The sequence below is a fragment of the Eleutherodactylus coqui genome, chromosome 6 (assembly GCF_035609145.1).
Source record: "Eleutherodactylus coqui strain aEleCoq1 chromosome 6, aEleCoq1.hap1, whole genome shotgun sequence".
NCBI lineage: Eukaryota > Metazoa > Chordata > Amphibia > Anura > Eleutherodactylidae > Eleutherodactylus > Eleutherodactylus coqui.
Genome location: NC_089842.1, coordinates 145216076 through 145234129, shown reverse-complemented (window position 1 = coordinate 145234129; position 18054 = coordinate 145216076). Strand labels below are relative to the sequence as shown.

Genomic DNA, 18054 nt, shown 5'->3' with positions numbered 1-18054 from the left:
GACTCGCCAAAAGTTCTCCAACTTCCCGATGTCGTAGAAACATAAAATTTGGCACGAGCATAGATTATCTCCAAAATAGGAAAAGTAATTGGGTCCCAACTCGATTATTCAATTCTAGCGCAAAAGAATTGGCGTCGAAATTTTACGTACATAATCTAAATCTCTCACTTCCCAATGTCATAGAAACTTAAAATTTGGCACAAGCATTGATTATGTCATAAATAGGAAAAGTTAATAGGTCCCAACTCGATTATTCAATCTATGCGCAAAAGAATTAGCATCCAAATTTTACGTGCGGAATGTAATTTTCTCACTTTCCGGTGTCATAGAAACGTGAAATTTGGCACGGACATTGATTATGTCATAAATAGGAAAAGCTAATGGGGCCCAACTCGATTGTTCAATTCTAAGCGCAAAAGAATTAGCGTCCAAATTTTACGTACGGAATGTAATTTTCTCACTTTCCGGTGTCATAGAAACGTGAAATTTGGCAGGAGCATTGATTATGTTATAAATAGGAAAAGCTAATGGGTCCCAACTCGATTATTCAATTCTAAGCGCCAAAGAATTAGCGTCCAAATTTTACGTACGGAATGTAATTTTCTCACTTTCCGGTGTCATAGAAACGGGAAATTTGGCACGAGCATTGATTATGTCATAAATAGGAAAAGTTAATGGGTCCCAACTTGATTATTCAATTCTATGCGCAAAATAATTAGCGTCCAAATTTTACATACGGAATGTAATTTTCTCACTTTCCGGTGTCATAGAAACGTGAAATTTGGCATGAGCATTGATTATGTCATAAATAGGAAAAGCTAATGGGACCCAACTCAATTATTCAATTCTATGCACAAAAGAATTAGCGTCCAAATTTTACGGACAGAATGTAATTTTCTCACTTCCCAATGTCATAGAAACCTGAAATTTGGCACGAGCATTGATTATGTCATAAATAGGAAATGTTAATGGGTCCCAACTCGATTATTTAATTCTAGCGCAAAAGAATTAGCGTCCAAATTTTACGTACGGAATCTAATTCTCTCACTTTCCAATGTCATAGAAACTTGAAATTTGGCACGAGCATTGATTATGTCATAAATAGGAAAGGTTAATGGGTCCCAACTCGATTATTCAATTCTAGCGCAAAAGAATTAGCGTCCAAATTTCATGTTTCTACAACATGGGGAAGTGAGAGAATTAGTGGCAATGATGGAAATCGAACCATCTACGTGGGGGGGGGGCGTAGCTGTCGACGACGCTCGCATGCATGCCATATATCGTAGGATAGATGTACTATGCCTATAATCTTCCCAGGAGAGTACTCAACAACTTCCCAAAGTTTCATGGCGATCGGATGAATGGTGTAGTAGCGCATAAAGGACAAACAGACAGACAGACAGACACACACGCATACATTTAATTTTATATATATAGATAAAAGATTGGAGATGATGCATGGAAGACAGAAGCCGGTGACCTGTGAGTAGAAGATGCTCTCTCATGGTGTAGTTCCCAGGGGCTCTTTGTCTTCCGCTGCTCGTTTCTCCAGCTGATGCCCAGGCAGATGATGTTAAGGAAGGCTCCTACAGATGGGATTGGGTCATGTATATCCATTGGTGGTATCAGTAGTTAACCTTTGCATAATAAATATTGTAAAGTGTATGCCATATCACCTATTTCATGGAACTTAGTTTAATTATTACTTATTTTATACAATTTTGTTCAATCATTATCTTGTTAATAAAATTGAGTTGCATCGACCTATCTGTCCTTCTTTAAAGCCGTATCCCAACTTGTTGCCTTTTAACTTGGCAAAACAAGAAGGCACTTTGGGATTTCTAGTAAATGCCAAGAAATCAGAAACTGGATTATACTATACACGCCAGGATGTGAATAGTGAGTAAAATATCTCTTCAAATAACTATTGCATTTATTATTATACTGTAGACTTCATCATTGTTTTCTATTAGGGGGTTTTTCTCTTGAGTTGATTATTGGATAAAGCTTTTATTTTAACTGGGAAATTAAATTGGCTTGCAGTGAAATTCTGAAAGGAAGCTGGGCCATTAGTTCGGATTTGCTTTATCCATCAAAACAAGATGGCTCACTACGAAAAGCAAACTGTATTGAGCGCTAACTTTCAGATCGGTGGGAGTCTGACCGCTGGGACCTGTTACCATACAGTGCGGCATGGGGTCCCGCGGTCGGCGCGCGTCGCTCCGGCGTCGGCTCCAGCAGCCTCCTGGAGCCCTGTGTCGAGGTCATCCCAGCAGCTTGGGTTGGCCAGTGGGCGGCGGCGTGGGCGTGCCCGCCCGTAGGGTGCCGCCCGCACTCCTCTGTGCTTCTTATACAGCAGTGGGTGGAGTTGCCTCCTCCCACTCTCCGCCCCTGGGCGGAACCTTGTGGTTAAAAGACTGGCAGTGAACTGAGCTCATTGCCAGTTATTGGTTCTGCATGCACCTAGCCAGTCTGTCTGCGGTTCTCCTCAGGCAGCCCCTAGTTGTCGGTCAGCTCCCTCTGGTCCCCTGTTACTCAGTCTGTTTTAGTTGATTCTGTTTGTCTCTAATCTAGTCTGGCCCAGTCAGCACTAGTTGCTATCCAGCACCCTGCCAGTTTGCCTGTGAGTTCCATCTCCAGCCTTGTCAGTTTTGTTGGTCTGATTCATCTGCCTCCTCTGTCGGCACTCTGTTCCCCCCATTAGGTAGGTTCCTGCTTGTCAGTCTCCAGGCCCCTAGCCAGGGCAGGGACCGCCGTCCAGTTGTCCGCCTGGGGTTAGCCAGGGCCGAGGCAAGTAGGCAGGGACAGTGGGGGTGCGGGAGATCAGGGCACCCCAACTGGCGCTCGGGGGGCAGAGTGCCGTAACATAATAACTGGCCCTTAAATACTGTTTTTCTTTTCATGGCGGCGATCAGCGCCCTCGCAAACCAGCTGCAAGACCTGGTGCCGGTGATCCGGGATTTGTCAGCTCGCATGGTGGCCCAGGAGCAGTGGGCATTGTCGCAGGAGCAGAATGCCGTTACCAGTCCCGAACCCAAGTGCCCTCTTCCCGAGGTGTTCTCTGGGGAGAGGAACAAGTTTTTTGTTTTTCAACAGGCGTGTCGCCTGTTTTTTCGGATGCGTCCCCGCTCTTCCGGCTCGGAGGTCCAGAGGGTCGGGCTCATAATGTCCCTGCTGCGGGGCTCTGCCCAGACTTGGGCCTTTTCCATTCCCGAGGGTTCCCCCTCCCTGCATTCGGTGGACTCCTTTTTTCAGGAACTTGGGGGCATCTTCGATGAACCGGACAGAGTGGGGTTGGCGGTTTCTCGGTTGCTGGCGCTGCATCAGGGGTCGCTTTGTGTGGAGGATTATTGCTCCAATTTCAGACGCTATGCGGGTGATACTGCTTGGAACGATAGTGCCCTGAAAGACGTTTTTATGCAAGGTCTCTCAGACGCGGTCAAAGAACTGTTGATCTCCCATCCCGTTCCCGGGTCCTTAAGGGAGGCTATGGAGTTAGCAGTGAAGGCAGATAGGAGGCTCAGGGCTGGGAAGCAAGATAGACCGACCCATAGAGTCAGGGAGGTCATTTGTCCTGTTCCCTCCCCGTCCGTACCAGTCTCTGTTCCCGAACCTATGGAACTGGACCCGCTGGACCCCAAGGAGCGACACCGGATTCGGTTATTACATAATCTCTGTCTCTACTGCGGGAAAGCTGGACATCGGGTGATAACTTGCCCCTGGAGGCCTCAGCGTCCACAGTCTGAATTGGCAGAAAGACTTCCAGTCCTAGGCGACTGCAGGGAGGGTCGCCTAGGACCTCAGGTACGTCCTAGACTTCTGATACCCTGCCAGGTTAGATTCCGGAACTTCTCCCGCCTAGGGCAGGCGTTTATTGATTCCGGAGCAGCTGCTAACCTGATAAGCATGCGTCTCGTTGAGCCCCTGAGGGCTGAATTTGTGGCGCTGAAGACGCCAATTCGTTTTGCTAGCATTGATGCTACTCCTCTTGCTTCGGGCTTGGTTCGATGGAGGACCCCAGTGTTACAACTCATGGTGGGGGGTCGCCATTCGGAAGGTCTATCATTCCTGGTGATGGAGAAAATGTCGGTAGACATGGTGCTAGGGATGCCGTGGCTGGCGTTGCACAACCCCCAATTCGATTGGGCCACTGGGGAGCTAACCCAGTGGGGGCCGTCCTGCCATAGCCATCGCGCTCCCCCTCCCCCCTGCTCAGTCGAACAGAAGGGGTACCGGTCCTCTGGAAATCGCAAAAGGAGGGGTCGCACGGGGTGCCATAAGTCTTTGTCGAAACCTGTTGTCTCTTCGGTGATGCCCACCTCCGGTCCCCCGCCGCCCACCCTGGTCTGTGATGAAGTTGAACACAAGGCCCAGGAGGTCCTGGATTCTTGCCGGGGTCCAGGAACCGTACAATATTTGGGGGCCCGGAAGAGTTTTTTGGAGTATGATAGCTCAGATGACAGTGATTTTAAACTTAGAGATGCCTCAGATTTTGAAGGCAGCGTCATTGGTAGCGAGGATGGGTCAAAAGACAGTGGCGAATGGTTGGACATTGACTCGGAAGACGACCTGAAACATGACGATATGTCAACGGTTGGCCCTGAAGGAAATGGGGCAGCCACAGACTACCGAAGTCATGGACCTGAGGATCAGTCCATGGTGTCCGCTCAGGAGGGTCACATTCTCGGGTTGGTACAGCGTTTTCACAGCCTTTGCCTGGATAAGCCTGGTCGAGTTTCCGGGGGCCCGGAGGTCCCCCGTCAGAGGGGGGGTAATGTTACCATACAGTGCGGCATGGGGTCCCGCGGTCGGCGCGCGTCGCTCCGGCGTCGGCTCCAGCAGCCTCCTGGAGCCCTGTGTCGAGGTTATCCCAGCAGCTTGGGTTGGCCAGTGGGCGGCGGCGTGGGCGTGCCCGCCCGTAGGGTGCCGCCCGCACTCCTCTGTGCTTCTTATACAGCAGTGGGTGGAGTTGCCTCCTCCCACTCTCCGCCCCTGGGCGGAACCTTGTGGTTAAAAGACTGGCAGTGAACTGAGCTCATTGCCAGTTATTGGTTCTGCATGCACCTAGCCAGTCTGTCTGCGGTTCCCCTTAGTCAGTCCCTAGTTGTTGGTCAGCTCCCTCTGGTCCCCTGTTACTCAGTCTGTTTTAGTTGGTTCTGTTTGCCTCTAATCTAGTCTGGCCCAGTCAGCACTAGTTGCTATCCAGCACCCTGCCAGTTTGCCTGTGAGTTCCATCTCCAGCCTTGTCAGTTTTGTTGGTCTGATTCATCTGCCTCCTCTGTCGGCACTCTGTTCCCCCCATTAGGTAGGTTCCTGCTTGTCAGTCTCCAGGCCCCTAGCCAGGGCAGGGACCGCCGTCCAGTTGTCCGCCTGGGGTTAGCCAGGGCCGAGGCAAGTAGGCAGGGACAGTGGGGGTGCGGGAGATCAGGGCACCCCAACTGGCGCTCGGGGGGCAGAGTGCCGTAACAGGACCCCAGCGATCTTGGGAACGGGCCTTCTCTGCATTTTGGAGAGCAGGGGTGTTTGTTAATAGGTAGAACCACTCTATTCATTTTAGTGGGAACATCAGAAATAGCTGAGTTCAAGTGCTCAGTTGTCTCCGGTGATCCCATTCACTTCGATGCATGACCGCCACTGCCCTCACTTCAGAACCCGCTGAAGTCCCATCCTAAAAATCAGTGATGTCACATTCAACCTGGGTGCAATACACACCTTGCCCAGGACAGACGCAAGACTGTGTCAACACCGGACAAGTGGAAAATGCAATGCTGCACTAAAACCCTATTCAACAAAGGAAAACACTAAATAAGATTGAGCAGTCTGATAAGTGCAAATCTGCTGAACGCCTCTCAGACTGCTACCTGACCCTGAACAGGGGCCAGGGAGAAGACCGAACCACAGTACGAGTAACTAAGAGTGAAGGAAATAAACTGCAACTTAACTGAAAGATGCACAGCCAACACCAGCAGGACTTGGACACTGCTCAAACCACCACGACTAACTGAACTGAAAACGGGACTTGCAAGCAGACATCCAACAATGACTGACAACCACCAAAACACTTACCTAAAATACCAACATGTATAAGTAGATGGAATAGCTAAAAGTACATACGAAGTATTGGTTCATATTTTGGCTAAGATAGTTAAGCTCACAACAAGGGTCCTTGTTGTCTTGTCAACCCACTCTAACAGGATAACGTAATCCCAGGAGTCCTGCCTACAAGCGGGGTGATCGTCCCAATAGGGACGGCCCAATGCTAGAACCTAGTGGGCCTGACTCGTCATAGATGGTATACAACATATACACTGAACAGGACACAGGTCACACACACAAACAGACAAGGGATATACACCCTAAACAGAGAGCTGATCACACCAAGTGTCTGGTTACCTACACAGACACTGAACACGTTGCTGTCCACACCAACAAACAGGGAATCTCACTGAGAACCTCATGCAAGCAAGCAACACCACAACAGAACATGTATGATTCACAAACAAGGGTTCTGAGGGGAATAGAGGAAAATAGCAAAAGGAATAAATGGCCAGCACTCTCTAGCCATAGGGACTGGTTATTATTTGCAGGACCAAGCACTGTAAATTAACGGTGCTTGGTCCCAGGCTTAAAGCCCAGCCGTATGTAAAATTACGGCGGGGATTAAAGTCTCTTGCTTCTGCAATCAATCAGAAACAGGATGGGTTGTCAGCTGGTAGTCACAGCTGATAACTCGGAGGATGAGGGAGAAGGGGGTTTTAACCCTTTCTGTCTCCTCCCTTATTTAGTACACATTGCTCAATACTAAAAAGTGAAAGTGGAAAACTTTCTTTCATTAAGCGAGCCGGCAGTCAGTAACTGTCTGGTGACCTCTGTCACAGCAGAGCTGCAGGGTCCCAGGAGGCTGTGATCAACTCTACAAGTGACTGATGTCACTACAGGGAATGTTTTTTTTCCCTGTAACTGGGGTTCCTATCGATGCCCCAGCTACAATGGAAAAATGTCAAATAAGAAAAAACAAAAAACATGTGAATGTCCCCCAGAGATCTTATGTGACATCATGGAGGACATACATAGTAAAAAACATAATTACATACATCAGTAAATAAAAATTACAGAATACAACAATATATACATAAGGGCTTATTCAGACAGGCGTATATTGGCTGGGTTTTCACGCCCGGCCGATATACAGCAGTCCCTCTCTGCAAGGGGAGGAGGCAGGCCGGGAGCAGTGCACTGAGCTCCGGCCCTCGCCACTGCTTGCAATGGGAGGGACGGAGGTGGAGCTAAGTTCCTGTACTCCAAAAACATACATATTATATATCAAAACATCTGAAACACAATGAGGAACCCGTTCCCATACTTTATTTTAGCGTAAATGTACTAATTATAAAATAAAAACTCTAAATGTTAAAAAAAGCTATTTTTTTACCTTTTTACCCCCAATAAAACTAAAAAACTGAAAAACAAGTCAGTGAAAAAGATTTTTAAAAAGTAGCCCTATATGTCACAGGAAAAAATTTTATTTTGGTAGCTAAAGGAAAAAAACTACCACATGCGTAAAATCCCTAAAAAGTGTTTGGTCCTTAAGGTACAAAACAGCCCGGTCCTTAAGGGGTTAATCATCCTACACCTGCAGCACCGTGCTCCTGGAAACCCGTAGAACTACAGGTCCCAAAAGCACAACATATCGTAACAGGTGGGAGCCAGGCACTTATTCCCAATGACGTTCAAACTTTTAATGATGGCACAATACCTTTAACACCTACAACATACTGTCCTTCTTTAGTCGATAAATATATGCCATGACTAGGGATGAGCGAGTATACTCGCTAAGGCACTACTCGCTCGAGTAATGTGCCTTAGCCGAGTATCTCCCTGCTCGTCCCGAAAGATTTGGGGACCGCCGCGGCTGACAGGTGAGTCGCGGCGGGGAGCAGGGGAGAGCAGGCAGGAGAGAGGGAGAGAGAGATCTTCCCTCCGTTCCTCCCCGCTCTCCCCCGCAGCTCCCCGCCCCGCGGCGGCCCCCGAAACTTTAAGGACGAGCAGGGAGATGCTCGGCTAAGGCACATTACTCGAACGAGTAGTGCCTTAGCGAGTATACTCGCTCATCCTTAGCCATGACACAACATGGCAATAAAAACCTTATTTTTTGGATATTGTTAATGTTATTTTGCTGAATATGTTCTCATTAATATTAACCCCCCCTACAGTTTATCACAAACAGAGCTCGTTCTATGGGAAAAGTTTTTTTCCCTTAGAGTGCATTCACACGTTGCTACAGCAACGTGTAAACCATGATTCTATAGCAACCAATAGGTTGCTATGGAAGCGCTCACACAGAGCTTTTTTACCAGGACAGCGAGTGCCGACTAGCCTGTCAGCTCCGTGCTGCGGAGCCGTCCATAGTGCTGACCATTGGCTCTTATGGGAGCCACGGCAGCACTCTGCTCGCAGCACGGACATGTGAACGGGTTGCTCCGTGGAGCACAGAATAGCTCGTTCACCGCAGAATTCCTGCATGTTAGCAGCGTGGTTTTCACGTTGCTGTAGCAGCGTGTAAACCACGGTCCTCTAACCCTTACACAATGCTTTAACTATTGAAAAAATAAAAAGGACAATAAAAACTACACATAATTGGTATTGTCACATCCATAACAAGCCGTACTATAAAATATTACATTATTAATTTAACATGGTAGATTAGATTTTTTTTAAAAAGAAAGAAAATGCTAAAATAGGCGTTTTCTGTTCATCTTACTTCCCCAAAACAGGAAGGAAAAATAATTAAAATACTGTTTATTCCTCAAAATGGTACCAATAAAAACTACAAGTCATCCTGCAAAAATACAAGCCCTTATACAACCATGTTAACAGAAAAATAAAACTGCTCTGTTCTTGGAATTAGAAGCAGCATAGAAGCGAAGCTTCTGTGCTGCATGCACAGGGGAAGTGGAGACCACAGGAGCACACCAGTGCTATGGGGGAACACAGAGGCACACCAGTGCTATGGGGGAACACAGAGGCATACCAGTGCTATGGGGGAACACAGAGGCGCACCAGTGCTATGGGGGAACACAGAGGCATACCAGTGCTGTGGGGGAACACAGAGGCGCACCAGTGCTATGGGAGAACACAGAGGCACACCAGTGCTATGGGGCAACACAGAGGCACACCAGTCCTATGGGGCAACACAGAGGCACACCAGTCCTATGGGGCAACACAGAGGCACACCAGTCCAATGGGGGAACACAGAGGCACACCAGTGCTATGGGGGAACACAGAGGCACACCAGTGCTATGGGGGAACACAGAGGCACACCAGTGCTATGGGGGAACACAGAGGCACACCAGTGCTATGGGGGAACACAGAGGCACACCAGTGCTATGGGGGAACACAGAGGCACACCAGTGCTATGGGGGAACACAGAGGCACACCAGTGCTATGGGGGAACACAGAGGCACACCAGTGCTATGGGGGAACACAGAGGCACACCAGTGCTATGGGGGAACACAGAAGCATACCAGTGCTATGGGGGAACACAGAGGCATACCAGTGCTATGGGGGAACACAGAGGCATACCAGTGCTATGGGGGAAAACAGAGGCACACCAGTGCTATGGGGTAACACAGAGGCATACCAGTGCTATGGGGGAACACAGGGACACAACAGTGCTAAGGAGGAACACAGAGGCACACCAGTGCTATGGGGGAACACAGAGGCATACCAGTGCTATGGGGCAACACAGAGGCATACCAGTGCTATGGGGGAACACAGAGGCATACCAGTGCTATGGGGGAACACAAAGGCATACCAGTGCTATGGGGGAAAATAGAGGCACACCAGTGCTATGGGGTAACACAGAGGCATACCAGTGCTATGGGGGAACACAGGGACACAAAAGTGCTAAGGAGGAACACAGAGGCACACCAGTGCTAAGGGGGAACACAGAGGCACACCAGTGCTATGGGGGAACACAGAGGCATACCAGTGCTATGGGGGAACATAGAGGCATACCAGTGCTATGGGGGAACATAGAGGCATACCAGTGCTATGGGGGAACACAAAGGCATACCAGTGCTATGGAGGAACACAAAGGCATACCAGTGCTATGGGGAAAACAGAGGCACACCAGTGCTATGGGGCAACACAGAGGCACACCAGTGCTATGGGGCAACACAGAGGCACACCAGTGCTATGGGGCAACACAGAGGCACACCAGTGCTATGGGGCAACACAGAGGCACACCAGTCCAATGGGGGAACACAGAGGCAGACCAGTGCTATAGGGGAACACAGAGGCACACCAGTGCTATGGGGGAACACAGAGGCATACCAGTGCTATGGGGGAACACAGAGGCATACCAGTGCTATGGGGGAACACAAAGGCATACCAGTGCTATGGGGGAACACAGAGGCATACCAGTGCTATGGGGGAACACAAAGGCATACCAGTGCTATGGGGGAAAACAGAGGCACACCAGTGCTATGGGGTAACACAGAGGCATACCAGTGCTATGGGGGAACACAGGGACACAACAGTGCTAAGGAGGAACACAGAGGCACACCAGTGCTATGGGGGAACACAGAGGCACACCAGTGCTATGGGGGAACACAGAGGCATACCAGTGCTATGGGGGAACACAGAGGCATACCAGTGCTATGGGGGAACATAGAGGCATACCAGTGCTATGGGGGAACACAAAGGCATACCAGTGCTATGGAGGAACACAAAGGCATACCAGTGCTATGGGGAAAACAGAGGCACACCAGTGCTATGGGGTAACACAGAGGCATAGCAGTGCTATGGGGGAACACAGGGACACAACAGTGCTAAGGAGGAACACAGAGGCATACCAGTGCTATGGGGGAACACAGAGGCATACCAGTGTTTAGGGGGAACATAGGGGGACATTAGTGCTTTTGGGAGAGCACAGAGGGACATATTTGCTTTGCAGGGAGCACAGGACATCGATGATATGGAGCTTCACATAGGGAACATTAGTAGCATTGGTGGGGGTGGGGATTACTGAGCAGTTCATTGAGGGTACTGGTAGGAAGGTAAGGGCCCTTTTACACTGGATCAGTGTAAATGCTGGCAGCGGCCGAACAACAAATGAGAATTTGCTCGTCATTCAGTTTCTGCAGGTAAAAAAAAATCAAACTACGATCAGCCAGTGTAAACAGGCCATTGTTTATCTATGGATAACTAACTATGTGTTTAATGTAAATAGAGGCGGGTGGACTGCAGGAAGCATTTCTGGCAAGCTCTACTACCTCCATTCACCAAACAATGAGCACTCCTGTATGAAGGTACAATGAGTGATTATCACTGGGACAACTATCACTGTGTAGACCAGTATTTGGCCATTATATGATTGCATTGTTAGGCCTTAGTCAGACGGGCACTTTTTCGCGCGATTTGCGCATGCGCATGCGTCCGGCGAGTTTATAAAACCATTGCTTTGCAATGGTATCGGACACATGAGTGCTTTTTATGTGCTCGTCCGATAAATTATAGAACAGAAATATCAGATCGCACCTATCTGTGATCTGCGATTCCTGTTCTCTTCTCTATATGCGCTCAATGGGGCCGGCGGCAGCAGCGCCGACCCTATTGAGAACATATAGTAGACAAATCATTCTCCTCTGCCACAGCTGTTACAGCTGTGGCAGAGAAGAATGATGTTTGCCCATTTAAGTCAATGAAGCCGGCCGGCGAGCGCGGGATGAATTTTCGGGAAGGGCTTAAAAATATAATCCCTTCCCTGCAATTCATCCAGAAATGTGTAAAAACAAAAAAATATATATATACTCACCTGGTCCAGGCAGACGGAGTTCAGCCACGGCCGGCGGCAGTTCTCCTAAACTGCTCTGAGTAGTATTCAGCAGCTGGGGATTTAAAATAGCTGAGAGCTGCCCCTGATTGGTCCCTGCGCTGAGCCAATCAGAGGCAGCACCCACTCACCCATTCATGAATTCATGAATGTGTAGGTGAGAGCTGTCTCTGATTGGTGAGGCTGTGACCAATCAGAGGCAGCTCATTCAGCGGCGGGGATTTTAAATCCCCGGCTGCTGAATACTACTCAGAGCAGTTCAGGAGAACTGCTGCCGGCCGCGGCTCAAGTCTGTCTGCCGGGACCAGGTGAGTATATATATTTTTTTTATTTTTACACATTTCTGGATGAATTGCAGGGAAGGACTTATATATTTAAGCCCTTCCCGAAAATTCATCGTGAGATCGCCCGCAGCGCATTGCTTTTAATGGAGCCGGCAGTATTCAATGCGCTGGACAGCGCTGCACTGCTTTGGCCCGTTTCTATTGAAACGCGGCTAGGAGCAGTTTTTTCGGGTGATTTTTCGGCCCCGGTCACGCGATTTGCGGATGCGCATCCGTCATGCGATCCGCAAATCGCTGGAAAAAACGCCTGCGTGACTAAGGCCTTAGAGGTAATCTTCAGCTATACCACAGTATCCAAACCCATCACGTTCTACTGTACAAGTGCTGCTGCTAACATTATATATAAATATATATATACTAGCTGATATACCCGGCTTCACCCGAGTTAATTTGGTACTGGTGTTTATCTGGTGTTCACACGGAAAGTCTTATGAAGTCGTGGTTACTTTAGAGATACTGAGGAAAAAAAATATGTTCACCATTTTGCATAGTTCTCTGCGTTACCCAGGAAACCCCACGTGGAGGTAACCATGCAACGCTTCCTTTATATAAAATGACATCAGGAAGTGAGAGAATTAGATTACATACGTAAAATTTGGACACTAATTCTTTTGCGCTTAGAATTGAATAATCGAGTTGGGACCCATTAGCTTTTCCTATTTATGACATAATCAATGCTCGTGCCAAATTTCCCGTTTCTATGACACCGGAAAGTGAAAAAATTACATTCCGCACGTAAAATTTGGACGCTAATTCTTTTGCGCATAAAATTGAATAATGGAGTTGGGACCCATTAGCTTTTCCTATTTTTGACATAATCAATGCTCGTGCCAAATTTCCTGTTTCTATGACACCGGAAAGTGAAAAAATTACATTCCGTACGTAAAATTTCGATGCCAATTATTTTGCGCTAGAATTGAATAATGGAGTTGGGACCCATTAGCTTTTCCTATTTATGACATAATCAATGCTCGTGCCAAATTTCACGTTTCTATGACACCGGAAAGTGAAAAAATTACATTCCGCACGTAAAATTTGGACGCTAATTCTTTTGCGCATAGAATTGAAGAATGGAGTTGGGACCCATTAGCTTTTCCTATTTATGACATAATCAATGCTCGTGCCAAATTTCCTGTTTCTATGACACCGGAAAGGGAAGAAATTACATTCCGTACGTAAAATTTGGACGCTAATTCTTTTGCGCATAGAATTGAATAATTGAGTTGGGACCCATTAGCTTTTCCTATTTATGACATAATCAATGCTCGTGCCAAATTTCCCGTTTCTATGACACCGGAAAGTGAAAAAATTACATTCCGTACGTAAAATTTGGAAGCTAATTCTTTTGCACATAGAATTGAATAATGGAGTTGGGACCCATTAGCTTTTCCTATTTATGACATATTCAATGCCCGTGCCAAATTTTAAGTTTCTATGACATTGGAAAGTGACAGATTTAGATTACGTACGTAAAATTTCGACGCCAATTCTTTTGCGCTAGAATTGAATAATCGAGTTGGGACCCAATTACTTTTCCTATTTTGGAGATAATCTATGCTCGTGCCAAAATTCATGTTTCTACGATATCGGTAAGTTGGAGAACTTTTGGCGAGTCAGTCAGTGAGTCAGTCAGTGAGTCAGACTGTCAGTGAGTCAGTGAGGGCTTTCAGCTTTATATATATAGATATTTTTTTTATGGTGGGCCAAATTCTAAGTTTTGCTTTGGGTCCCCATGATTTCTATGTACGCCCCTGGTTTTTATTCTGCAAAAGTAGTTGAACAAAATCTCTGGAAATCTGGTGTTCTCATGATTGTAATAACTCTATTGTAATAGAGTTAACATAATATTTATACCACCTGGTAAACGTCGTAAAAGCACATCCCAAAAACAATGATGAAATATAGTAGCTTTTTTCCCATTGCGCTACAGCAAAAAATTACTAAAAAGGTTATTCAATACATTTTATGCACCTGAATTTGTTTCCTATAAAAACTAGGACTCATCAGCAAAATACAAGGTCTCAGCTGCACTGACGGAAAAGGGATAACAATTTATTGGTTTTTAAGGGTGGCCTCACATCAGCGTGCTTTTGTGTGTGCATCCCCTGCGGGGATGAAGAACACATCTGCCGCATTTTCTTCATCCCGGCGGGGAAAAAGAATTCCCTGCTGCACCTGCCACATCTATGACAGATGCAGCAAAGGAAATTTAAATCCCCGTGGGGAATAAATTCCCTAACACAGCTGTCACACATGACAGCTGCAGTAGAGGATCCAGCTGCTGGCTTTAAGTAATTGTTTTTCAGGGAAGGGCCTTAAATATAAGCCCTTTCCTGAAAAACAAAGCAAAGTAGTGTAAAAAAAAAAAAAGCATACTCACCTTTCTTCAGCTGCTGGGGCTCAGCCACATCTTCTCTGCGCTGTCCCTGGCTCTGTAATGCAGTTCTTTGAGCAGGCAGTGCTCAGCCAATCACAGGCAGCTCTCACTGAATGAATGACAGGCGAGAGCTGCCTGGGAAAAGCAGCAATGCAGGACAGGAAAGTCTGGTGCAAAAAATAGTATTATGACATCCAGCAATGTATTTTTATTGCCCAAATAGCGTAAAAAGTGGCAACGTTTTGGCTACCACTGTCGAGCTTGACAAAGGCTACAGTTGCCACTTTTTACGATATTTGGGGAATAAAGATACATCTCTGGATGTCATAATACTATTTTTTGAACCAGACTTTGCTGTCCTGCATTGCTGCTTTTCCCTGGGATAATATTTGGATGTAAATGCAGTCCTAGCGAGGCGTGCATTCAATACCCCAGTAAGGGTTAAGAAGGCGAGTGCTGCTGTCCTCATTTTTATATTTAGGCGAGAGCTGCCTGTGATTGGCTGAGTGCCTCAGCTAATCACAAGCAGCTCTTTTAGCAGGCGGGGATTTTAAAAACCCGCCTGCTCAAAGAACTGCATTATAGAGGCGGGGACAGCGCAGAGAAGTTGCGGCTAAGCCCCATCAGCTGAAGGAAGGTGAGTATACTTTAAAAAAAATTTTTTACACTAATTAGCTTTGTTTTTCAGGGAAGGGCTTATATTTAAAGCCCTTCCCTGAAGAACAATTACAGGGTGTCAGCAGCTGGATCCTCTACTGCAGGGATGAAGAATTCCTTCGCTGCATCTGTCACATTTGTGACAGGTGCAGCAAGGAATTCTTTATTCCCCGCGGGGATGAAGAAAACATCTGCAGCATGTGGCAGATATGTTCTTCATCCCCGCGGGGTACATGGCAAAGGCGGACAGGTAAGTATATATATATATATATATATATATATATATTTTTTTTTTTTTTTTTTTTTTTTTTTTTTACACTACTTTAGCTTGCTTTTCAGGGAAGAGCTTACATTTAAAGCTCTTCCCTGAAAAACAATTACGGGGTGTCGGCAGACCATTGCCTTCAATGGAGCCACCAGCAGCAGCCGCGGCTCCATTGAAGGCAATGTGCACCTGCATACACGCGTGTTTTTGCGCGTACAGAGGTGCGCACATATGTACGCACACGTTCGTGTGAAGCCACCATAAGGCTAAAATTAGTTATGTGACTAAGGAGTTTAAAAATATACTTAAGACGGTGGAGGTCTGTACCAAATCTATATATATAAAGCTGAAAGCCCTCACTGACTCACTGACTCACTGACTGACTGACTGACTCGCCAAAAGTTCTCCAACTTCCCGATGTCGTAGAAACATGAAATTTGCTGCAAGCATAGATTATCTCCAAAATAGGAAAAGTAATTGGGTCCCAACTCGATTATTCAATTCTAGCGCAAAAGAATTGGCGTCGAAATTTTACGTACTGAATCTAAATCACTCACTTCCCAATGCCATAGAAACGGGAAATTTGGCACGAGCATTGATTATGTCATAAATAGAAAAAGCTAATGGGTCCCAACTCGATTATTTAATACTATGCGCAAAACAATTGGTGTCAAAATTTTACGTACGGAATGTAATTTTCCCACTTTCCGATGTCATAGAAACGGGAAATTTGGCACGAGCATTGATTATGTCATAAATAGGAAAAGCTAATGGGTCCCAACTCCATTATTCAATTCTATGCGCAAAAGAATTAGCGTTCAAATTTTACGTACGGAATCTAATTTTCTCACTTTCCAATGTCATAGAAACGGGAAATTTGGCACGGGCATTGATTATGTCATAAATAGGAAAAGCTAATGGGTCCCAACTCAATTATTCAATTCTATGCGCAAAAGAATTAGCGTCCAAATTTAACGTATGGAATGTAATTTCTTCCCTTTCCGGTGTCATAGAAACAGGAAATTTGGCACGAGCATTGATTATGTCATAAATAGGAAAAGCTAATGGGTCCTAACTCCATTATTCAATTCTATGCGCAAAAGAATTAGCGTCCAAATTTTACGTACGGAATGTAATTTTTTCACTTTTCGGTGTCATAGAAACGTGAAATTTTACACGAGCATTGATTATGTCATAAATAGGAAAAGTTCATAGGTCCCAACTCGATTATTCAATTCTAGCGCAAAAGAATTGGCGTCAAAATTTTACGTGCGGAATGTACTTTTTTCACTTTCCGGTGTCATAGAAACGGGAAATTTGGCACGAGCATTGATTATGTCATAAATAGTAAAGGCTAATGGGTCCCGACTCCGTTATTCAATTCTAAGCGCAAAAGAATTAGTGTCCAAATTTTATGTATGTAATCTAATTCTCTCACTTCCTGATGTCATTTTATATAAAGGAAACGTTGCATGGTTGCCTCCCCGTGGTATTTCCTGGGTAACGCAGAGAACTATGCAAAATGGTGAACATATTTTTTTTCCTCAGTATCTCTAAAGTAACCACGACTTCAGAAGATTTTCCGTGTGAACACCAGATAAACACCAGTACCAAATTAACTCGGGCGAAGCCGGGTATATCAGCTAGTATATTCATATGGAACATCAACAATTCAAAAATCTTTAATAAAGTAAGTGATATTTTCAGGAGGGCTTTTCCAATTTTAATGTGATTTTATGGGGGTTAATGCCCTGACTTTAAAATGTAATTAAAGTCAAACTGGAGAGTGAAAAATGTATAAATCATAGCATATATATATATATATATATATGGTGTATATATCTATAGATGAAAACCACTTTGGTGGTGGGTAGGCCGGTGGGATATCACATAAGGGGCAGCCCGAGACATGGGGCTCCACAGGGCCCAGGTAATACAGGAGCGGATGGGCACTGGCAAAGACACAATCATAAGCGTTCCCCACATAGGGGATAGTCATGATAGGTTGCAACTGTAGATTAAACAGTTCACTCTCCTGCTTCTAAGGGCTTCTACCCACTAGCGTTTTTTTTAATGCAGCGATATTGCAGCGTTAAAAAACGCTAGTGGGTAGAAGCCCTAACTTTTAATAACGTGAAAAAAACATAACATGGGTTACTCTCACCAGCGTCACAATTAAAAGTGTATAGGCAGCATGAGACAGAGCCGACAGCGATCTCCCCAGGGTTCGTTTCTGTGGACTCAGCGTCCTCTTTTTGACAGTTCTTCCCTCATAGAGGTCCCGGAGCCCCGTGCCATTGTGGAACTCTGCAGGTAGTCCCACTGGCTGGCGACCTGTTCTTCTCCTACTCTCGCACAAACTTTCCTCTCACTCCTGCTGCTACTTCTACCACACTGGCCGTAGGCCCACTTCCAGCTATATAGCTCTAGAATCTCCTTCCTCTCCGCAGGAGGAACACTCCCAGCTCTGCCCAGCAATCTTTTCCTTAAAGTGAGTTAACAAATTAATGATAAGCATAAAAACAATTAACAGTAACAATTAAACATTAGCAATGAAGTCCTTCCGCTACATATA

At 46.1% G+C, this 18054-nt stretch overlaps 1 protein-coding gene across 7 annotated transcripts in view; it reads right to left on the bottom strand.

Annotated features, from left to right (window-relative positions):
- Nucleotides 1-18054, bottom strand: part of FLT3LG (fms related receptor tyrosine kinase 3 ligand) — a 111300-nt gene that overhangs the window by 63026 nt on the left and 30220 nt on the right. For 4 of the 7 annotated variants that reach the window (XM_066607823.1, XM_066607824.1, XM_066607826.1 and 1 more), the window contains exons 1-2: nt 17644-17857; nt 1481-1637 (exon numbers count right to left, since the gene is read on the bottom strand). The exons of 2 other annotated variants lie outside the window; for them this stretch is intronic. In XM_066607823.1, the coding sequence (XP_066463920.1) occupies nt 1481-1617 (137 nt within the window). In that variant the 5' untranslated portion in view covers nt 1618-1637; nt 17644-17857. Of the gene's footprint in view, nt 1-1480; nt 1638-17643; nt 17858-18054 lie in introns of those variants that run through there. One more of the 7 variants, XM_066607829.1, reaches the window with a different exon arrangement.